The following is a 24,954-nucleotide window of genomic DNA, read 5'->3' on the forward strand; positions in this document are numbered from 1 at the left end:
GGCCTACAGTTCAAGGAGTATGTGAGAAAACTGGAGAAGACTAAACTGAATCATGTGTAAAAAATGTTTGAGGGCCCTAGACTCCTTTACTCGGTGAAGAGGTGGCTAAAGTGTTGATTCATGTAATGGCAGCCTACAACCACCCAAACAGTAATTACGAAGACAACACTGACCAACTTTACCCAGTTATGCTGACGTGATACAGCAAATTATGGCCAGCAGCTTTGAGGGCTCACACTTGATATGAGGCAATATTTTGCACTAAGGCATTGCAGCTGCAGAGCAGGCCTCACAAGAAGTCGGAAAACTTCAGTTCCTGGAGGCTGGCATGTGTCAGTTAAGTCGGTCAAACACAGTTGTGTTTGACTGCTCTTGGTGATTGTTCTGCTTTGAGGAGGAGGCTAGATTAGACAACCTCCAGCAGTCCTTTCCAACCAACATTTCCATTATGCTAAAGATACTTCAGGAAAGCCACAGAAGGATGGAGAGAAAATGAAGCACAGAAAAAACCCATAGAAAAAAAACATTAAACCTAGATGACCCAAGAGATTCACAGATGAATTTCGGACCAGATCTAAGTAACCTTGTCATACAGAAAAGAAAGTCTAGATCACAATATTAGGAATGAGAAAACAGAATCACCTTATCTGAAGTTAAGGATATTACCAATTTCTCACCACCATTATTGTTTTGATCAATTTCCACAAAATAATTAAGAAATTGAAATTATTTTAGTTCTCTTAAGCAATAGAGAATACAGCCTCTCTAGTAAGTCGAAAATGAACCAGTCATATTATTACACAACTACTGAAAAACAATGTTTCATCATTGCCACTTTTCTGATTACACAGAATTTCCCTGAAAAGTCTAAAGACTAATTGACTTCTAGTCACTTGAGGGAAAACTTCCAGTACAAAAAGAGAGCATGATAGATTTAAAAGAAAAGATTTCACTTCCAGTTAACTTTACCAAAGGTGTGAAAGATATAGAGCCAAGACAAGATGGAAATTGTGATTATACTATATAATTGCAGAGAGAAAGAAAGATTGATGAAAGATTAATATTCCTTTAAAATCAGGTGTAACTTTTGAATTTATTATTGATAGATTCCGAATGTAATGAACTATGCATACCCCAGTAAACATTACACCTAGGTACTTTACCTAAAATTCACTATATCAAGGTGTTTACAATTGAATATAGTCATTTAAGAAGCTGATTGGCTAAACCACTTTCCTCTTTGTACTCTGAATACTGGACTAGGTTACTTGACAAATATTGACTGCAATTAAATATAGAATATAAAAAAATTGTTTTGATAATGGGGGCCTCACAGATTGTGAAAACACAAGGTCTGAATAGAAGTTAATAAAAAAATACAATTTTACTTACTATAAAACATGTATAATCTATATGGAAATGATCTTCAGTTAATATTATTTTTGTAACTATGTAACAAAATAAGACAATTTTTTGTATTCTCTTTAAACAGAGCTGCCATATTTTGGTGGTGATTTGCACAGTACTTTGTAGTAAATGGAAGGAGCTGCTACATTCAGCACATGTCAAGGTTTTGATCTCCAGATAAGCAAATTCAGGTAATGAAATTCACACCCCTAACTCTGCAAGCTATATGACCAAGATGTTTACCTGCAGCATTTTACATAAAATAGAAACCAAGCTTTTCATGGGCACTTTGTTCTGAAACTCTGTGAGTTCTCCAGCAAGCACACATTTTTTGTCATGCTACGTATACACAAATATGTAAACAACACTGATCAGTGGAGGAGACTAGAATCGCTTAAAGGAACAAATTATACTACATATTTACTAGGGTCTATCATTTTAAGGCCTTTCATAAAAGAAAGATGAAATGTCAAAAGTGACAGTAGAAGCAGTTACAGTCACTGTAATCCTTTCTTGCCTCCATTTCTACTGCCATAGCAGGACTACCTAATCTGTTTCTGAGCCACCTTCGAAATTGCTATCTATTCATAAGCCTGTGGTATATAAGATCAAACAATCAGGTACAATCCAGTTTTGCATGTTCTTTAGAGGCCAAAAATATTAAAATGAGCCCACACATGACAAAAAAAAAAATTAGTTAAAGAGGCTTATATGCAGGAGATCTCCACCCTAGTACCACCTAGAATTTTTCTTATTTTGAATAACAAAGTAAAAGCCAGTTGAATAGGATGTGGCTTCATTAGTTTGGGGTTTTGTTGTTCCTCTTTTCTAAATTTGTGATCTCACTTTGCATTGTCTCTTACAGCAAATTTACAGATGAATTTTATCAACAAAAACTCAGACCAAATTTCAGTGCAAGTTACATGTCATTTTTTACAGTTGTGACTTGTGAAACCATGATTTTATAAGTATGGGCCCTCCATATTCTTACATTTTACTACATTTGCTGCAGCATACTGGTCGTGTAACCAGATGATCATTTTAGTAAATTACCTTTACATTCCAATACTTCTAGAAGATTGACAACATGAGGGATTTGACAACCTGCTTGCCAAAGTATTTGGTACCATAGTAGTAAATGTTTTCAGATCAATAAGACCATATTTAAAAAGAAATATGTCCTAACTGGAAAAATAAATTGCAAATTTGGGGCAGTAAAAATTAATTAAATTCTACTGGTTTTCTCACAGAGGAATTAAACCCTGACATTTACTATGGTCTATGTTATTAACAGAAAAAAAAAAAGTACAGCACCAGAGTTTGATCCAAAGCTAATAAAATCTCAGCAGATATAACTGGGCTTTAGGCAAGATCACAAATATAAGTATGGGATCAAATTGAGAAATAGTCAAAGACTATTAAAATGTGCCAATACTATGCATTACATTTGATTTCAACACGAAAATTCACCCTTCTAGATCTATCCAGGTAAGCTCAAGAACCAACTTTATCTCAAATTAAATGTTTACTTCATACTCACTCATACAAATTTTTCAATGGTGAAGTTAAAATAGCCAGCACGGAGATCAGACTATTGCAGTGGCTATGTATTTTATAGATCTTGAGATTTCTGTCTTTGTGTGGATTCAGAAACTCCTGCACAGAACTACAAATTGACCAGAGCATATCTTCAGTGGACATCAAAATTGCTGCAATATCAACTCTGTAGGAAAAAAAGCCCAAGAATAACATTACTTAAAACATCTTTATAGTGGTAAATTCCAATTAAACAGACATTTTCTCTGACAGCATAAAACACCAAAATCATAGCATGGACTTTTTAAATTTCCTGTTCAGTGACGCAGAAAGTCTCCATCCACTACTCTGTAAAAATCAACTCTTTCACGGAGAAGTTGTTACTGAAACTAGTAAAAAGAAGATGTAAAAATTTTGGAAATATCCTTTCTGAAATGACAGTGTCACTAGGTATGAACAATTTACTTCCTAAACTACAAGTAAATAAATATTAATTTTGTTTTCTTATCATTAAAATGCACCTACTATTTTCAAATCCTGATGGGGCAAAAAATAGGAATAAAGTAACTTAACCTTCAATTTGCAAAACTAACTCCATGCAACATTGTACAATGTGGAACATTTCTGAGTCAGTAATCTATTGCTTGTTGATACTGGTTGGCAGAGCACCACATGTCATTGGTCTGAACAACAGAAAGAACTCAAACTACAACAACACAACAACTATGACATACAATGCAGAGGAAACGTGAATAACACAAAAAATATGGCAGGTATGAGGTTGGACTTCAAAAACTACTTAAGTACCTAAAAGCCATGGATCCACCTGCGATCATATGCATTTTTAAGGAATATGTTATTTTCGAAGAATCTAGACAAACACACGTAAACAGACATTTGTCCATATCATACATCAGTTCTCTACCATTTGAAGAATCACTGGGAGAAAAGATACCCCCACAAACCACAACAATATTAAATCAAAACATGTAAAGAGTCTGTGATAAAAATGTATTGAGTATTTTTTTCCATTCATTCATGACTGGATAGTTCAATTTACTTAGTGAAAAATTCAAGAATCACACTAACGAATATACAACTTTTCCACAAAATGACAGCATAAAAAGCTTTTTCTTGTTCAGTAGTTTGAAGTAAATTCATATAGAATTCACTAGTATGACACTTTGGTAATATTGCATTTTTCATATTTCATATGAAAAATGCATATGTGGGGAACTTTTTCCCCAAAAAAATTTCCAGGCAAGTTTTCAGAAAATCTCCTTGTACCAAAAGTTACAGAACAGCCTAATTACAGTGAGTAATTGCAGGAACAGAGCACACAAATAGGTACATAGTACAAAATTTCATTTTTTCCTACCCATTTTAAGAATGTGATCTTATGCAAGTTACTTGAGCTTTCATGACAACACTCCTTTTCATAATAAAACTTGAGATGACAGCACATAACTCTTAGTCACACAGATCATGGACCTGGTAAGTGTCTCCAGCCTCTAAAACTGCAAACTCTTTAACTCTTCTAGGTGGTGCTGTGCAACAGTACTAAAGGCAGTGGCCAGAGATTGTGCACAGGAAGTTCCACCTGAATATGAGGAAGAACTTCCTTACTGTGTGGATGACCAAGTACTGGAACAGAGTGCCCAGAGAGGCTGTGGATTGTCCCTCACTGGAGACATCTAAGAGGACTGTCTGGACTTGGCCTTGTGCTATGTACTCTGGGATAGCCCTGCTTGAGTAGGGAGGTTGGACCAGATGATCCACTGTGGTCCTTCCAATGCCACCCATTCTGTTAGGAGAAGAACACCTATTTATTCAGTAAAACAAGACATTGGATAGAAAGGACAAAGGTAGGGTTAACTTCCACTTGAAGACACCTGCTTTAGTATTTCTAAAAAAGACCGTACTCTCTGGCAAAACGTAAGAATTGCAACAGGAAAAACTTCCCATTTCTTATTTTTTAAAATGACAGAAAAAGGAATAGCCTCTTTCTCTTCTCTCCATCTGCACCACTGGCATCTACTACAAGGTCACATCAAAACAAATGTTGTAGTTCTTTCACTTGAAAAGTTCTATAAAACCACAGATTCTACGGGAACTCATTAAATTTTCTTAATAAATCAACAGCTTGATTTCTAATCCTGACGTTGTCAATTCTATCCACATTTTTGGTTGCATCACCAATCCTCTATGAACTTTCATTGTGAGGCTTTCAAACCAATCAAGCAGTTTATGGAACAATTTGACAGAATTGCGAGGCCTTCAATTCTGCCCAGTTTGCAATATAACTACTAAATATACTTAAATACACAAAGTAAATTTTATTAAAACAAACATCAAAATGCATAGATTCAGTCTATCCCCTCTGCTGTGTTCATTAATATTGAATTTGAATCAAAGCAGTAAACAACAGAAGACTAACATTTACTTCTCTAATCCATCAAAATGGTGTATTAAATATACAACCATTACCTGATTTGTGGTGTTCTTTTGTAGCTGGGACACACCTGACAATATCTGGAGCATAGAATATCCAAAGATCGCTCTAGTACATCTGTAAGAATCTCCTGGGCTGTCTTTGGAGGTAGAATAGTCCATAGATCATGATGAAGAGCACAGCAGAAGTAATGCCACATCTGGACAGAGAATGAGCATCTTTCCCCCTATCAAAACCACCACACATTACATAAAAAAACCACCCCTTCCAAAATGTCAATTTAACTCTTACAGTTCTATTTAATTAAATCTGAAAGGAAATAGCTAAAGAGTTCCAGGAATAGGATGGCCAAAAATGGTGCTTGAAAAGATGTGAGACATCTTTATTTGCAAGGAAACAATGTTGCATTTCAGTCAAAAAATTACAGTGCTGCCACAAAATAAAACCACAGCATTTGAACTTTTATATCCTGAATTATATTCTTTTATAATCTCAAAACCCATAGTGTTTAGTTTAAAAGCATAGACAGTATTCTGTACACCACAGAATAGTCAGATAAACTTAACATAGCAGTTTTTTGTCTGCAAAGAAAATAATTATTTAAATTACTTAATCATTTTTATTTATCCAGAAATGCAGAAATGCTATGCATAACCATGACTATAAAACCTTGGTTATATATAATAGGTATGAGAGAGGAGAGGAGAGGAGAGGAGAGGAGAGGAGAGGAGAGGAGAGGAGAGGAGAGGAGAGGAGAGGAGAGGAGAGGAGAGGAGAGGAGAGGAGAGGAGAGGAGAGGAGAGGAGAGGAGAGGAGAGGAGAGGAGAGGAGAGGAGAGGAGAGGAGAGGAGAGGAGAGGAGAGGAGAGGAGAGGAGAGGAGAGGAGAGGAGAGGAGAGGAGAGGAGAGGAGAGGAGAGGAGAGGAGAGGAGAGGAGAGGAGAGGAGAGGAGAGGAGAGGAGAGGAGAGGAGAGGAGAGGAGAGGAGAGGAGAGGAGAGGAGAGGAGAGGAGAGGAGAGGAGAGGAGAGGAGAGGAGAGGAGAGGAGAGGAGAGGAGAGGAGAGGAGAGGAGAGAAAAGAGGAAGAGGAAGAGAGAAGACATAAGAACAACTGAACTATTAAACTGACAATATGAGATATCCAGATTGCTTTACTAAGATATTTTTTCGTCTTGTAATTTGGATGTATTGAAACCAAACATTTTCTAGCAAGGAAACATCATTGGCATTAATATTTCATTGTCTAAACAGATCTATCCCATTAAGACACAGAAATAAGTATGCAGGAGTCAAAATCACAGCAGTTACTCCATAATAATTCTAAAAATTACCCAGGAAATATGTTTCACATTTAAATATTTCAACTAATACCTATTCAGCAAATAGCATCATCATGAAGCTTTTTTGAGAACAGAGACTTCAATCTCCAGTTCCCACATCCCAAAGGAACTGAAAAATATTTTAAGAATTTATTGATATTTTGGCATTATTAGAAATATAAAATAACCCCCCAATTTTTACAATGCTTTTAGAATTTGATAGGCATTCTTTAACAATAAAATAAAAAATAATCTGGCTTTTTAAAAAATATATTAGCATGAGCATTAGCAATTATTGGAAGTTGTCACTATTTAGTTTTCCTCTGACACAATACTTGAAGTACATTTTATATTAAAAAGTGGCAAAAATTATGACAAAGAACAAAATAAACAAGCTTGTTGACCAGTTTTGCTTTTTAACTCTGTAATTATAAACACAAATTGTTTCACTTTCTCTGCTTTGGTTTATTTAAGTAACAGCTCTTTTCCCCTTTTTTAGTATTTTACCTCTACTGCAGAAATAACAATATCACTGAAGATTTTAAAAAGATTCACTCCCCTTTTCTGACCTGTGTTTCTATTTGCTGCCATTTCTGGACAATTCCACTGATAAACATCTGCTATTTTTGCAGGCTTCATATAATAAAAACAGATGGGAGCTTTTATTTAGCTTAAATATGAGGAAACAAGCAGCTGTTTTATTACACAAGGCACTCAGCATTACCTCTGAACAGACAATTCTTTATTCTTTGCCTGTTAGAGAACGCAAGTTCCCACAGCTACAGCAGATGCCTGCTACACTAAGAGCTTCATTCAAAAACATAATCTGAAGAGCTGGCCCAGTGGCGCACTCTTCCCGCTGAGCTCCTACGCTGGAAGAAGCCACCTCTCACTGCTGGAAGTTTCAGCAGGGAATTGCCTCTGTAACAAGCAATAGATCTTAATCCAATCTCTTCCATTTAGGATGCCTACAAGAGATCAACTGAAGTAACATCTGCTCTGCAGTATGCCTCCTGAAGGAACTCAGAGCAGATCACAGTCCAGCCTTGGGCCATCTCCCATGGACCAGTAAAAAGAGGAGTGATGTAAAATTATATACACCTCAAATCCTGTAAACATACAGAGCTGAGACACCAGTTTTCCTCACTCCTCCTACACACATCAGTTCTGCTTAGTAATGATCAAACTGTTTAGCTACTCCATATTTTTTCTGGTGAGACAACTGGTAAAGTTACTGGATCACCAGTAAACAGGGCACAGCACCACAGGCACTACAGACAATGAAGATCATACCATGATTCAGCAGTTGCCAAAACCCACTGCCTTATCATCTATCATTCAAACAAAACTGAAATGTTTATTTACTTGTCTTTGAGAGAGGGACATTTTGACAAATTACTCTATGGTTTGTATGCCCTGTCCAGCAAAGATTTTGTCACTGACTGAGCAGCTTCTTATATGGTAACTGTAGATTACATCTATCAGGTGGAATTTTCTCTCATGTAAGAATTCTAGAAAATGCTTAACAGAACACACTAATTGTCTAACACAGAAAATTATATAAGGAAGGACAAGACTTTGTCTCCAGTAGATTTTAGTTATTATTGATTAAAAGTCCATGTAATACATCACCCTGCAATTAAGTGAAAATGTTTCAAACAGTGTATGTCAACCTATGTTTGTATTTAACTAGGATGAAGGAAAAAAATCCAATAAATGAAATCATTATCTTAATTTTTTTAATCAGAATTATAAGGATTATAGCTATAGATCAGACCCATTACTTCAAGATGCAGGTGAAATGGCACTGGCTATTTCAAAAATATATTGCTGAATGCTTTAGGTAACTATATTGAACGTGTTTCTTTGTTTCACCCTTTACTCACAAAAAGTAAAAAGGGAAACAATTGAAAATAAAAATCAAAGAATCAGATAAAAAAATTCCCCGAAAAAGATCTTCATATATCACACTTTCTAAAAGAAGTGCAAAGTTCTTAGAGATTAAGGTGATGGTGTCCTCTTTACTGAGTTCTATATAAACGTCTTGACACACAATGAATATTTTATGAAGTAAATGACACAAACATGCCATGGTAACAATCCATCTCATCTTTAAATGACTATGTTTTCCTACATCATCTCTAAATAGACACCTGCCTGCAATAATAGATATTTCAAAATAGTACATTCCAATAATCCTTATGTATAAACAATGCTGATCTCATGCTTCTGATTAGCCAGTGAGCTGGCAAACACTAAAACACATTTTGTAAAAGGGAGCCATAGTAAACTTAACCTCATACCTCGTAAAAAGCTTTGTAGTCATCCCAGCAGTGGCTCTCAGCATCCTGTAAAATGCTCGTAGCACAAACTCTGATGCAGTAGTTTGTAACTTGAAACTGGAGAGTGTTGATAAATTCTTGACATTTTTGGATAGGCACTAGGAACAGTGGTCTGTTCAGAGAGAATCATTAAAAAGACAATGAATGAAAGGCTATGCACTAGGAGGTAACAATCCCTAGTACTGCAAATAGTTTTTATTAGTAGGTATCAATCATTCATTTCCTCTTGGTCCTGAACCTAGCATTCAGGTTTGTAAATTTTTGTTTCAAAAGTTCTCAAAATATGTCTGCTTGTCTATAACTTGTCATTTAACCAATCACTGAGAAATAAATTACTTCATCCTATTTTCTGAGACAAGTACATTTGACATTCACTTATTTGGAGTTTTTAATTGCAGCATTCTTGCATCAGCAATTATTACATCAGCACTGAGTGTGACAAAAACCACGTAAACACAGAGTACAGAAATTGCTTTTGGTAGGTATGTACTAAAACTCTTTGATAATACATCTGAGTAGAATTATTGAGCAGTATTTTAGGTCAGACTTTCCACTCAAAGTGATACACTTCATGCAAGAGACAGTAAAACATCAGAGGGAAAGCAGCTCAACAGTGCATATACCCACTCAGAAATCATACTTTTCTTAGAAATTGTGCTGTTTCAGGGTCCCTCCCCAAAACCACTGTTTCTACTTCTAAATTGCACATGGCTGGAAATATGTGGATCAACAGCCTCCTAGTACAAATGAAATGTGTAAGACAAAATCTCCTAAAAGCAAGTGCAGTTGTATTTCCTCCCAGGTCAAACACTGCCTTTGACTTTACACTCCGACTTCATATGTGCTTTAATTTTTTTTCTGCCTGTAATAACAAACTAAATTATAAAACTACAAGGTATTGTATGCATTATATTGTATGTATTTCTTCACATGTCTGAATACACATGGTGTTAAAAAGAACGGAAATGTATTTTTATATTGTCCTCTATGACTGCTATGTCCTGCAGATCTTATGAATACTAGGCATTGCAAAGGTCAGAAAAGGAAATCAAGGCCCTAGCACTTTATATGACAGCAGAGTACATTCAGTTCCCTGGACAATCCTATTTTCTCAAATTTAATCATTAAAAAAAACCCAATCTGCAAATCAAATGCAGATCCTACACATAAATAATTTGTCTTGCAATGGCTGCTGTGGACTATCAGGTTGATTCAGGTATTTCCATATAATAGCACACATACTGCATGTGCTAAAAAATATGATGTAATTTGGGTAACTACCAGCACACTGTATCACCAAAATGGAATGAACTCTCATATTATTTGCATTTGAATTAAACATTTTAAGTAAAAAGGACATACTTTTTGCTTGTTTCTCTCATTAAATTGCTGTACATTGTAAAATGCTGAAAGACATATATCGCCGTGGAAAGGGCAGCATACAAGTCTTGCAGGGGAGCCTTCAAGGGAACATCTTTGCTTTTCTCCTCTAGTCTTGCCAGAACAGTCGTTGCCACTTTGCTGCAGGCCTCTACAAAGTTTGCTCTAATTTCCTGTAGAGAATCATCTCTGCAGGCCAGAGCCAATGGAAGCAATGTGTCGAGTTCTTCCATGATGTCAGAACAAAACTGAGAGAAATAAATGTGGCACCAAGTTATTTGTATTCTGACAGTACTGCTTAATTTATACACAATAAGGTCAGATGATTGAATAATGAAATTGGCATGAAACATAAGTATATTGATTCAGCTTTACAAATATTTTAATCTGTTAAACAGAGGAGTAACCTTTTTTCAAAGTAAATTAAATATTGTTTCATTCCTTCCTGCTTTAAAGCTGCATATTCTATATCAGGGGAAAAATTAAAACCATCTTATGCTAGTAATGCATTCCTTTGGTTTTGATGTCACTAAATGCTCATTCAAAGCACAAGGTTAATTCCTTGTAAATAATGATAATTTTCTAAACTAATTAATTTTGAAAAATACACAAACACATTTCTTTACACTGATTTGGAAACAAATGTGTCATCTCTTCATAAAGTCATACATTAATCTCCTTAAAATTATCTCACCAATGCTCATGTGTTATTTCAAGCAAGCATTCATTAACAGCATTCCAAATCTGCTAGCATAGTTGTAGATCTTACTAGAAAAAGTCTTTCAAACATACATTTCCTTATAAAAGGAATTTAGTTAATAAATGACCTTTCAGCCAAATCAAATAACTCAAAATTTTTTTTTAACTGGTTATGCCAATTAGTTGAATGGCATGTCTAATGATATGAATACAGGAAATCCCTCTATAGCCATATTTCAAAGCTTTCAAGATTTTCCCATCTAACCACTTGGTAACAGAGCAGAAACTAATCAGAATGCTTTAGAACTTTTTGTCTGAAAAAAAAATGCCAGTGAAGTTTAAAAGGTAATGCTTTCAAGTACAAACTATAGGCTATTGTATAAAGCTGTGTTCAGCTCCACATTGTAATGCCTCTCACTTTCTTTTTAATTCCATTTATATAAGATATAGAATATTAATAGTACTGTAAGTACTTCAAAGTGTAGATGGCAAACAGCCTTGGCATTCTGTCTCCCTTCAAACTTCAGATCTTTTGATACCTGCCTTAGCAATTCGTTTTGGTTGCTCCTCCTGTTGGACTGCTCTGCAGGACTCCCTCATTTGCTGGTTGTTTACAAGACTCATTGCACAGCCTGCAGCTGAAAACTCTTCTTTCTGCTCATGTTGAAGAATTTTAGATGAAAAATCCTCAATTGCTATTGTTATACAGTGAGCCACAGAAGAAGACAGGTCTTTAAATGCATTTCTCCAGCCAAAACTCAGTAAAATAGGCTGAAACACATATTAAAATTAAATAACTCCAAAGTCCTTATTGAGTGTTAATACAGTCTGAAAATTAAATGCACATCCATAATTAAATTACAGGAAACCATCACATTTTGAAATTTTATTTAAATAATTTAAAATATAGTCCACTAGCATTGAAATCATACTAAAGTAATATTTACACTCAACAAAATGCATAGCAACATTAAACATGTCATCAAATTTTTCGGAAAAAATGAATCCTGTTTAAACAAAACAGCTTTTATAACAACATGCTTCATCTTTATTTAATTGGTAATCTTTAACCGACTCTACTTTAAAAAGTGAAAGAATTCATAGGAATTTTCAATAGTAATAATAAAAAGTAATCTAGCAATATATACCCTGTAACAATTTTCACTGCAAGTTAACAACTGGAAGTTACTAACCATGAATCTCAATGGGAAACTCTTAAGAGAAGCTGTACAGCCACACTGTATTTCACTTCTCTAGAACTGGATTTAGAAAAGATTAAAATGTTTAAATAGAGATTTGTAGTTTTAGGCCAAGGCTGGCTTTGGCTGTGGTTTACATCAGTTCCTTGCCTTCTTTAAACACAGACTTCTGCAGTAATCTGAAGTGTAAGAGTTGCCATAAGAAGACACAGTAGGACATCATTACTTTTTGACTTATCTGACTTTGCATTGCTCTTATGACTTATATCAGACTTAAACCTTTCCAGAAATGGCCATTTGAGAATTGCACCACTGTAAGAGATATATTTTAATTACATAAGATGATATTCAGTAAATATCTCCACCATGAGGGCACAGTAGGAAAATAATAAAGACAGATTTCTAACTATTCCTGCAGCTATAATACTAAATTGGAAGAGAATTAAGGGCTACAAAGTGAAGCCCTTCCAGTTTACTTCAATTTAAAAGTTGTGTCCTCCTTCCTCTCCCTTTTCCCACTAGCAACATCCAGCTCTTGTAAGCACAGGGGCAGCCCCCATGGATACACACTTTTACACTCCCTCAATTTTTTTAATGGGGATCAAGTACATCCTAATCTACCTAAAATATTCTTCTTTGTAATACATATTAGTTTCACACATCAATCCAAAGCACATTTTTTTAAAATTTCAGCATCAAAATGAGGCCATTAAGAAATTAAATTCCACTATTATAAAATATGAGACAATTGCAGCATTTATGTGCCACCAAATCAATAATAAAAATGTGTTTTGTATTAAATGAAAGCCAGATAAAAACAATCTTGTATGTACATTCTACAAAGCACAGTGCTCATTACACAGTAGTTTGTTGGCATCAGAAAAACTAGACATTGTATGACATCTATACCTCTAGGAAGAACCATTATGATCAAATTCTAAGAACTTAATAAATTTTCTTTAAGGTTCTTTGAGATGATTTGTATACTACTAAGAAACCTATCATATTTAACTAATTTTTTTCCATTTTGTTAACAGTTTTTTCTGTTAATAACTACTAAATACCAACCACTTCTTTGAATGCCATAAGATTTTAATCCATCGAAACTGAAACTTTGCACATAGAAGTAATCACAGAAGCTGAAGTAATGAAACTACAGCAATAGGTGTTTATAATGAACATGGTGAAAGCCTACACTGGAGACACAAAAGAAAACCCCACACAAAGTGTACGACTCTTTTCACACTCACCTCTTCTACCTGAAGTAACTGCTCAGGAAGCACGCTGGTTTCATTTGCTCTAGTTTCTCCTATTAAAAGCTCCCCACTAGCTCTCTTCAGAACTCCTGCACAGTATGACAAAAGAGATCAAAGTTTAGATTAATTCTGTAGAAAAGTCAGCAGCCTTCAACATCTTCTCATATATCAATATGAAGCATAAAAAAATCCTCAAGACGATGTAGGGGAATACTAATGTTATTATAAAGTCAAATTCAAGTTATATACAGTTTCTTTTACATAACATGATGAGATCAACATCTGGTGGTATTTGTATTTTATACAAATGCACATATAATGTGTAAAATATGGTTTCTTCTGTCATTAATGCATTTTTATACTGATTGTGAAGTCATCTCTTCTTAAGGAGGATAAATAACTCTAGATCAGCTGCATAGTAATGAATTTCTCCTCTTTGTTCAAAGAATTATATCAATTGAACACTAATATATTTTTACTTATTTGGAAATAAGAATAAAAAGGTAATTAGTACAGATATTATAAGCAAAATAATGGCTTATAAAAACATAAATAACAAGAGAAGCTCCTTAAGAAGGGCTGGTACAAAGCTCACTCATAAATCTTAGAGGGATACTTAACGGGATATTGCCCCAGTTTTGTCAAGGACAAACCAGTATCTGGGGTTGATATCACTTTTCTCAGTGATTCAAGAAATCTGGGTTCCTGAAATGTACTGATGATTCCACTTCCAAGTGATACAAGCACAAATGGAGGTGCTTGTTGGCGATTTGAAAATCAAGGCAGCCTCGGCTGCAGTGACCATGACATACTGGAGTTCCAGATCCTGAGAGCACAAAGGAGGGCAAAAAGCAAATCACAGCCTCAGGCTTCAGAGAAGCAGAATTTTGCCTCTTCAAATATCTGCTTGGAAGACTCCCGTGGGTTAAGGCCCTCGATAATGGGAACAAGAAATTTGATTAAAATTCAAGTTTCACCTCTGCTAATCTCAAGAGAGCTGAAAAAAAACCAGCAAAAAGCCTGCATGCATGAACTAGAAGAGCCTAGCCAAACTCAAACACATAATGAAGCATATAGAATGTGGAAGTAAGGATGAGTAATGGGGAGGAACACATAAATAACTCCTGAGCACGGAAAAAGTTAAGGAAGATAGAGCTCAAATGCAACTAATTTTGCCAAGGTTGTCAAGGACAAGAAAGGCTTCTCTAAGTAGACGGGTGATAAATGGAAGACTAGAGAAAACATGAGCCCATTGCTCAACAAGATGGGGGACCTGGTAACATAGTTATGGAAAAGGTTGAGATAATGAACGTCTTCAACTCAGTATTTACTATCAAGACCAGCCTTCAGGAATCCCAGACACCAGAGACCAGGAGGTAAGTTTGAAGCAAGGAAGATGTACTCTAGGTGGAAGAGGACCAGAGGACCTCAGAGGATCATCTGAGAACAACTAAGCAAACATACTGAAACCCTTGGGCTCTCCTGGGATGCACCTCCTGGGATGCACTCACACCTAAGTGTGGAGGGAGCTGGCAGGTGTCATTGCAAGGCCACTCTCAATAATTTTTGATCAATCATGACAACTGGGAGAAGAGCCCAAAGGCTAGAAGAAAGGAAATGTTATTCCTATTTTCAAAAAGGGCAAGGAGAAGGACTCAGGGAATCAGAGTCTTGTCAACCTCACTTCAACCCCAAGGAAGGTAACAGAGGCATTTCCAGGTGCATTACAAAGAATTCATCAGGAGCATTCAGCATGGCTTCAGTAATGGGAAGTCATGCTTGGCCAAAGCATAATAAAGTTCTATGAAGAAATGATTGGCCTGGTGGATGAGGAGACAGCAGTGGATGTTTTCTACATGGACTTCAATAAAGCCCATAGCATTGTCTCCCATAAGATATTGTTAGAGGTCAAGATGCAGACAAGATGCAGTCCACAAGATGTGTGGATTGGACAAATTGTCAGAAAGATGAGTAGAAAAGTGGCTGAATAGCCAAGCCCCAAATGCAGTGATCTGTGGCACAAAGTCTAGTTTGAGGTCAGTAATTAGCAATCTATCTCAGGGGTCAATACTAGGTCCAATCCTGTTTAACATCTTCATTAATGATCTGGATGATGTGGTACAGTGTACCCTCAGCAAGTCTGCAGCTGACATCAAACAGGACGGCAGACAGCCATGGTACCAATCCAGAAGGACCTCAACAGGCTGGAGAAATAGGCACATTAGAATCTCATAAAATCCAAGAGGCAAAGTCATGCATCTGGGGAGGAACAAACCCAGGCATCCAACCCATGTTGGTGTTCTCGCAGCTGGTGCGAACCTTTGCATAAAAGCACCTGGGGGTCCAGAAGTACACGAAGTTGAACACAAGCCAGCAAAAAGGTTGATGGTATCTGGTCTGGATCAGGCAAAGCATTATAAGCAGGTCAAAGGAAAATATTTTTCCTGTCTGCTCAACAGTGATGAGCCCACCTGGAGTGGTGTACGGTTCTGGGTTACTCAGTACAAGAAAGACATGAACATACTGGAGAGTGTCCAACAAAGGGCCACAGAAGATGACAAATGGAGTGAAGACAGGCTGAGAGCCCTGGGACTGTTAGCCAACAGAAGAAAAAGGGCAGGGCAGGATATTTCACTAATGTATATAAATACCTGAAAGGAGAGTTCAAAGAGGTCAGAATCAGTCTTCCACAATGACAGAGCCAGTGGTCACAGGCCCAAACAGACATAAAGCCAGGAGGTTTCCTCTGAACATCAGGAAATGCTTTTTTTACTGTGAAGGTGACCAAGCACTGTAAGGCTGTCCAGAGAGGACATGGAATCTCCATCCTTGGAGATACTCAAAAGCTATCTGGGCATAACTGTGGGCAATTTGCTCTAGAGGCCTTGCTTGAGCAGGGATTGTTGAACAATATTAATACCAAAGATCCCTTGCAACCCCAACCATTTTGTGATTCTGTGAGAGAATAGAACAAAGAGATACAAGGATAACACCAAACAATATTTATTTTAAAAATCTGTCTTGTAGCATAAACAAGACTGGTGCAAATATTCCTAAAGTAATGTACGTTATATGAAATTAAAAGACATTTTAAATGACTGGGTGCTATCAAAACATTGTCAAAGATTATCTTCCAGGCATAACCTTGGAGGTCTTCAGTGATCTGAAGCTACCAGTAGTACATGGCCAAGGTTTAAAGAGCTTTTCTCTCTCTGTGAAATTTCCAGCATTGGGTTTAATTTATCCAAAGTAGATTTAAGCTTTCCCTTAATTGATTTGCATTCTGAAAATAAACACTGTTTTTCATACACTTATACAACATTGTAGAGCTTTGATGTTTTTGTGGGGTTTCTTTGTCTGTTTTCGGGGTTTTTTTTCCAAACATTAGGAGTTTTTTTCCCAAATACCATTTTTGTTTGCATTTTCCTAAGACATTGTCAGATTTATGCTGGTGTAAAATGAAAGATAAAATGGTAGAACATAAAACCAAAAGATATTATCCAGGCCATCCAACTCCCCGATACTCATCATTATAGACAAAACCAGAAACTTACTGGGTTTTTTCCAGCATGTTTTAATGTATTTTATGATAAAGTTTCTAACAGTTTTCTTTAGAAATTGAAAAAATTTCCAGAATTTAAAAAACCCAACTAATAGTCTAACTGACTGGATATTTTTCCTATTTTCTATTTTATATTTCCTATTTTCTAAGGTGCTTTCTATCTTAAATTTACCTTTTTTTCCTTTCAATTCTCCTTTTTTATAGATATAACATCTCATTCTATCTATAACCACAAGTAAGCTTCTATACATTCATATTCTTGTATTATTGTCACCACTTAGATCTGCTATTTATAACTTTTCATGTCAAGACTTCAAAGAAAACCTTAAACATTTAAGCTGAAATCCTTGTGTATTCACAGAATTGCTGCCTTACTTGTTAAGTACTCATAGCTGAGATAAATAGGTATCTAGCTGATGGTAGATTTTTGACTCCAGAACCACAGGCAAAGATCCAAATGATGCTTACACGCACACCAGTCATTTAACAAGCTCCTTCATTATTAAATTAACGTGTTCTACTAGATTATCCCACCTCCTTTTCTAATTAACAGTCTGGGCACTCCTGCTTTATACTCATATGTATCTATACTTGTGCATTTAGGCTTACACACATCAAAAATTTCACTGGTCTTCTCAAAGATGCCCCAGGTTCAAGTCTCCCATATTTTACTGACTTCCTTTGGTTTCTCAAGTTTTTGATTTCCCCAGATCTCATCTGGGTATGGTTGGCTAAGGCCATCTTCTTCCTTGTTTTAACCTCCAGCTAGCAAGGGTCACCTTCCCACTTTGTATTGAACATCGTAGGCTTAGCCACAGCCCCCCGCAGAGCCTCTGCTCTTCAGGTGCTACTACAACCTTCCTCTCTAACACTATGTCCTCAGAGACAGATAACAAATTACACCCTTCCTGTCCTGTGAATTCTCCACTTGTGTGAGAGACTGGAAGGAATGTTTGCTCAAAATGTTTTGGGGGTGTGTGTGAGGGAAAGTGGCAGGTCGGGCCTTGTTCTGGTGAGCCAGAACATTCCTCCATATACTCCACCCCCCAGAGCCTGTATCCCAGTCCCACAGTGACCACCAATCCCTAGCATTGCAGACAATGCTCCACACTCAGTCCCTGGAGCCCCAGTTCAGCCCCAGAGTGGCCAGATGACTCAAACTCCCACCTGGGGAAGGGCCCAGGAAAGCCAAAGGGTGTTTAACCTGAAACAAGGTCAGCATGTCTTGACCCTATCTACTCTTCGAATCTCTATGAGAGATTCATACCACTCCGCTGGAACCTGGAGTGGTAATTATGTTTGTTCTTTTCTATATAATTTCTGCCTTTCTCTCTTTCTTCTTTTAATTCCCTCTTCTTGGAATTTTTGAGTAGCTTAGAATTGAACAGGCTTAGAGCTTGCAAAGTCAAATGAGCTAAGTTAATGCTTTGAAAAGTGTTTTATGTTGATTGAATGCTGGCCTAAACGTTTTGCCAAAGTTCCTTGATATTCCGAAGTTGTCAGTAAAGTTGTTTTGACCTCTTGAGAATATCTTGCTGGTATTTGTCTCTGTGTCTAACCATGAAAAACCACAAGCCCTTTCAAGTGTCTCATCAAGTAAGGATTTTAGGGCCTTACACCTTGTCTTCTGACTGTCTTGCCCTAATCAACAAACTCTCCTGGGAAAGAGAAGCACAGCTTTATTTAAGGTACATCTGCTACTCAGCCCAAATTAGCTTGCCACTGCAGAGAGAAAGACAGGCATGGGTTGGAGGAACCATACCTACCTAGACAAATCCTCTGACTTCTCTCTTTAAATAGCACATATTAAACTGCTTTTGCACATAGAAAGAAATGCATGTGATCCCTCTCACATGGGAGAGGGATGCTTTCTACCTTAAATTTACATTTCTTAATTAAATTAAAATAAATTTTAAATTAAATTCCTCATACATGGGAGAGTGTGAGAGTCTGTCAGAATTTTCCCTCATCTGCCTCACAATCATCCTTGGGAGACCACTGAAGAGAAGACTACCCCCCTGTCTATATCTGGCTCTGAAGGAGAAAAGTCACACGCCACCGGCCCTGAGACCTGAAAGCTCAGTGTTGAGCTATTGTTTTCACAGGAGTGTTTGCTGTATGTTAAGAAGAGGGCACCATGCCCCGTTTGCAACAATAGCAGCTCTGGAAGCTGTCCCACTCTCGGCCTGGCTGGACTTCTCCTGAGTTTCAGGTGGTCTCCCACAGAAGACCTTCACCTGTTTTACAACCACCGTGACAGACAGACGGAGATGTGAGAAGCTTCTCCACCAAGGACTGAGACATGAAACTCCTGAAAGGCCCCTCTGCTCCTTCCAAGGACTGGGACTGAAACCCCCAGCCCGGGGGAGGTGTGTGGGGAGGCAAGCTGACTGAAGCGAGATGTTTGCCTGCAGATTGTGACCACTGGAGCAAGAAAACAATGGCTCTCATCTACTGCTGAGAACATAGACTACCTGTTACATCTGTTCCCTATTGTATCTGTTTCCCCCCCCTCACAATTTTAAGTAATAAAATCCTCTGAGCTAGCTAGAGCCTTTGAGATCTCCCCAGCGTAGCAGGCGGACCCTCGGCTGGACTGCACCAAAGGACTTCGTCTCTGCGTTGGTAGCTATATCCCCTCTCTCTCTCCTCTTTCTTTCTTTCTTTCTCTCTCTTTTTCTCTCCCTTAATCCCTCTATCGCATTTTTGATGTAGTTATTTCAATAAAACCACATTTTATTTGATTATCACTGCAAACCCCCTTGTACTGTGCTGGTCTTTGCACTCTGAGATCATTCCTACGAACCATCAGGTCATCTGTCCACTAGGACAGACCCTGACAGAGAGGGATCACTTGTTTAGAGAAAAGAATTTGCAGAAAGAGAGCTGAAAAAAGTGAATGTTGTAAAAGAAGATGGTGGCTGAAGAAAAACATAATTTTCTCATATTTGCTTCTTTTCCAGAGCATATTCTAAACCTTCAGCATTCTTGATTATTAGGAAAGACTGGATTAACCACAAATCCTTGCTTTGTCTTTCTTGAAACCAATGTTCTACAAATATCTAGTCTTGACGGAATGCTCATAATTTCTGTATTTTCTTTAGTTTATCAACCAGGCTGTTTTAATAACTTTGATTGTACATCATGAGAACAAGATTATAATATCCAGTGCTACACTTAAAATCAAAACGCTTCAGCCACCTTTCCTTGTGTGTATTAAAATTTGTCTGGGATTACTCTTCTCTTCAAAATAATTGTTTGCCTAGGTCCCCTTTATCTATTTATTTCTTTCTCCAATTCAGTAATTTTCTGGTTTTGTAATGGTGGTTACAAAGACCAAAAAATGACAGTGACACCTCTTGCATTTTAAAGATACTTATTTTTACTTTTTATAAGAAGTTCTATTAATTTTTTTTTCTATAGAATTCCACAGCTTTCCTACTTTTATAGCATTTAGGGCTATAAGAACCGTCATTGTGACACTGTCTTGCATGCAGCAGAGAATAGCAAAGTATCAAGTAAAGCTTTTGTATGAACTACTCACTATCTGTGTATAAGCTAAGTATCAGTGCTAGCAAAGGAGCTTACAAATTGGATTCAGCCAGCTCAGTCGGAACTCTTATTGAAAACATGCTGGAAATAATACATCTTGCAGAAGTAAAAAGAACCATTCCTCCAGAAATATAAATAACAATTAAAAAATCCCTGACTAACTATGGGTCAAAAACATCTTCTACTATCTATCTTCAATAATGAACTTTTTACTTGTTTTACTATTCTGAGCAAACTGTAGTAACCCAGATGCAGAAAATGTACCTCTGAAATCATATTGTCCTCCTAGTTTAAATTCATCATCACTGTGGATTGATTGAAGCTGTATATTTGTAAAAGAAGATACCTGAACATCTTATGTTGAGACCAAAGCAAAAATCACAACTTTTTTTAATCTACAATTGCAAATTTTTCAATACTGCAACTTTGCAATAAAAGTCTGTTAGGAGGATGTACCTCAAAAATTTTATTCTACATTCCTTTTATTACATTTTCCAGAAATGGATATAGAGTTAAGCATTTTTCTTTGAAGTGTGAAGGAAGGACCTCTGCAAATCTTCCCAGTCCCCTGTGACAGAGCTTGTAAACCTAAGGACTTGACAACTTCACCCACAGTGTTTTCAAGCACTCCATTGGAGAAAGCCTTTCTTGGTGTTCATTGTCTGATCTGTCCCAAGTTCACCTTTCTCACTGAAATGGGGAACAAAAAGTGAGACAGATGAAAGCACATTAGATATTTTTGATTTTTTAGAAGTCTTAACAAGAGGCTCCTGAAAACCCAAGAGGAAAGAAAAATCTAACTTTAAGATGGAAAGAGAATGCTATTTGTCAGAGTTCAAAACCCAAGTCTCTTGCTTAACACTTGATTGTAGACAATCATGTTCCTGATTGCTTCAAAGAGAAGCTATGATGTTGGAAGTACTAGGTATGTTAGAAATTCTCATTAATTTCAACTGAATGTAAACTACTCAACTGAAGTAGACTATCTCATCACAGTAGGTACGACAAGATACCAGCAGATGAAAGGGTTAAATAGTCCAGAAAAAATGGGTATAGTTACTCCTATAATTTTATGAAATCCAATGCCTGTAGTGGAATGAAGTTATGCATCATTGTGAATTAATGTCCTGTAAGCTATAGAAAAACCACAGATACCTATTCTCTGAAAGGCAGAGTAGCAGTCTTGTCCAGATGTCACACTACTGTTAAGGGGTGGAACAAAACCATACCATCACTTGTTTGTCCAAGAACTTTGCATGATTTTCTCCTTATTTTGATTTAAAGGAAAACTTGAAGAACATATCGGTAGTAGATAAAATGTGTATTTACACTATCTTTTAAAAAACCTCTGCTTAGATAACACAAATACAGTTTTAAATCAAGCTCAAATCTTGATGTATACATATTAAGGAACACTAAGCTATTGCTGGTAAAGTCAAAAAATAAAATCATGAAGAATTGGAAAGAACAGTGAAAAGAAGTTAGAGTGGAAAATGCAATTCAGAGAATTTTTTTCTCCAATCTATGCAAAGTAATTTGTGAAAATGAGGATTCTGAATATATTCCAGAAGATGCCAGATAAAGAACTCAAACTGAACTCAGAGACCTATCTGTATCACCTAAAAACTCTCTACATCCATCTCCCTACAGAGTTCACTCTGGTTCACTGTTTCCTTTGGTGCTATTGTCTGCCATGGGGTTACCATCAGAGAACACTGGTAGGCAGTACTTCCCTCTAACATCTATTTTCAACGGCCTAAATTGGTCTTCATAGGATTCCATTGTGCACGCTGCAAAGAAACTTGTCTTGTTGCCAGCTAGAACTCTGAACTACATGTCTTTCTTTTCTTCACTGTTCTTTTTTTGGTTCACAAGCAACCTCCTACCAAAAGCAGAATCTGCAGAAGAGACTACATCCAAGCAATAATGCAATGAAAAAGTAAGAAGAGAAGCCCAGGTGGCCACCTTGCAAATTTCCAATGTGGAAGCCTTCGACCTCTCCGCCCAAGAAGCAGCTATAGTCCTAGTGTAATGAGCTTTACAAACCCTGGGAGCCTCTTTACCCTTAACTACATACGCCTCTCTAATACAATCCCTTAACCATCTAGCTAAGCAACTCTTAGAAGCCATTTGACCCCTCTTAAGACCCCCTAAGAGAACAAACAATCTGTCAGAAGATATGAAATCTTTGATTCTTCTGTGATAAACCCTAAGTGTTCTTCTTACATCCAATTTATGCAGCCATTGCTCTTTGTCATTGCTGGGTTTAGGGAAAAATGAGGGCCAAGAAACCGTCTGGTTTAGATAAAACTCAGATGCCATCTTTGGGACAAAAAAATTTTTATAAAGAGGAACCATCCAAAGAACTACTTTGTTTCTGATGGAACTTTATACATGTTCTAAATATCAAAATTGAAGTACTACAGAATATAAAACAAAAAATCAATTGACATTGAAACAGCTATTCACATAAATACACCACTTGACACCAGCACAAGAAAAAACCATTACTTTTGTTGCACCTCTGTGTGAGCTACATAGATTGTCTCTCATGAATACTAAAAGCAACCAAAGCATAAAGGAAACAAGTACAAGGCTTCTGTCTGTGCATTGCCTAGGGAAACTTTAGGTGACTTGGACATTCACCTACCTTTTATGAATTGGCCATCTTTCCTCAGTTTGCCAGCAGTACTACTTGCAGAGCACTGACACCTCAGATATCCCTCACTGCAGACACTGAGGGGTAGGTTGGATATACCCAACCTAGCCTGAACCCATTGAGAGTATGGGTAACTTTCTAGCACCATCAGCACTCCATTCAGTCTGGGCTAATGCACTCTGCTTCTTAGGCTGGTTCTGCAGCCGGTGCTGCACTGTGAACCTGACCTTTGTACACAAGCTAATTTAAAGTTGCTTCAGACACATCTACATCTTGACTCTGCCAAATTAAACAAGATTTCTAGTAATAAGGCTTCAAAATAAGTACTGAAGATGGCCATTTTATTGTCTAGTCATATGCTACAATGTGTTCTGATGAAAATAAAACAAGGATTTTAACCAATACTTCTTTTAAAAAAACTCGGCCATCATCAGTGAAAAAAATAAAATTATCAACCCAATACAGGATATTAACAGGGAAAATCTTAAACTCTTTTAGGTAACCTGGAACTACTGGGAACATAGCTTTCATTCTCCCACATCAAATCATCTTTCACTTCACTACAACTGAGATTTCCAACAATATGAAAATAAACCTTTCTTCTAGTCAGACCTCTTGTTAAAAATTTCTCTGGACATATCTTTCCACAAACTATCGGTAAACATATAATGGAGAACACTTCCGTGAATAGAATCACCTGATCACAACAGCAACTCTAAAAACAAAAGTATGTCTGAGACTTCATTAAAAGCATCTGAAAACCCTCACTTGTTTTTCAGGGTAAAATGAATTCTATGTTTTTTTCTGGAATGGACCTTTTACCTGGACTGCCTCCTACAAGATCTAATAATATTTCGCATTCAGATTTGAGATTTTAAGTAGAGGTACCAATTAAGAATAAACTTGCTATAGACATGATTACTCTAAAAGAATACTTCTCAAAGAAAGCGGCTTAACACTCTTTGGAGAAATAGTCTGTATGAAATCAAGCTTGGAGAAAAATTTATTAATTAATTAAGCAGGATAATTTTTACTTCCAGGAAAGCAAAATCTTTCTTGTTAATCTTGAAATTGTTAAGTCCTCTGAATGACTGGAGACCACATGCCTTAGAATATAATCATATAAATATCAAATAAATTTCCCATTTGAGATGTCTTGATTTTTTTTACACACTCTCACATAATACAGTAATAAAAAGTACATTTACCATTGTCCTTACTGAGTGCATACCCTGCTCAACACATGAGGAAAAGTCTACAAGTTTATTTTAAAACCTCTTTGTAGAATCAAGTCCATAAAACATAAATTATAATGTATAATAGCGTAACATTTCTTGAGAATTAATAAAACTGAGTGAAGGAGGCAGAAATACATTGAAGTCACTGAAGTCATTGAAGTCAGCAAAAATGGAATTTGAATGCGTATTTTATTAGAGCTTTGACATATATTCTAAAAATATATAGGTTAACCTGTATTTTTTTATTTTGGAGTGTCAATATTACAGGTGAAGAATACAACAACAAACTGTGTGCCTTAGAACTCATGTTATTTAATATTTTTATTTTCGTCAATGTAGTATTCTGAGACTAGAT

The 24,954-nt window shown here is 36.6% G+C and overlaps 1 protein-coding gene across 1 annotated transcript in view; it reads right to left on the reverse strand.

Moving 5' to 3' along the window:
- KIAA0825 (KIAA0825 ortholog) overlaps positions 1-24,954 on the reverse strand; it is a 235,823-nt gene that overhangs the window by 140,564 nt on the left and 70,305 nt on the right. Inside the window, exons 5-10 of the mRNA XM_058823363.1 lie at positions 13,583-13,677; positions 11,677-11,904; positions 10,417-10,682; positions 9,016-9,166; positions 5,431-5,621; positions 2,948-3,130 (exon numbers count right to left, since the gene is read on the reverse strand). Of these exons, the coding sequence (XP_058679346.1) occupies positions 2,948-3,130; positions 5,431-5,621; positions 9,016-9,166; positions 10,417-10,682; positions 11,677-11,904; positions 13,583-13,677 (1,114 nt within the window). The remainder of the gene's footprint in view (positions 1-2,947; positions 3,131-5,430; positions 5,622-9,015; positions 9,167-10,416; positions 10,683-11,676; positions 11,905-13,582; positions 13,678-24,954) is intronic.

Source organism: Ammospiza caudacuta, chromosome Z, assembly GCF_027887145.1.
Source record: "Ammospiza caudacuta isolate bAmmCau1 chromosome Z, bAmmCau1.pri, whole genome shotgun sequence".
NCBI classification, from domain to species: Eukaryota; Metazoa; Chordata; class Aves; order Passeriformes; family Passerellidae; genus Ammospiza; species Ammospiza caudacuta.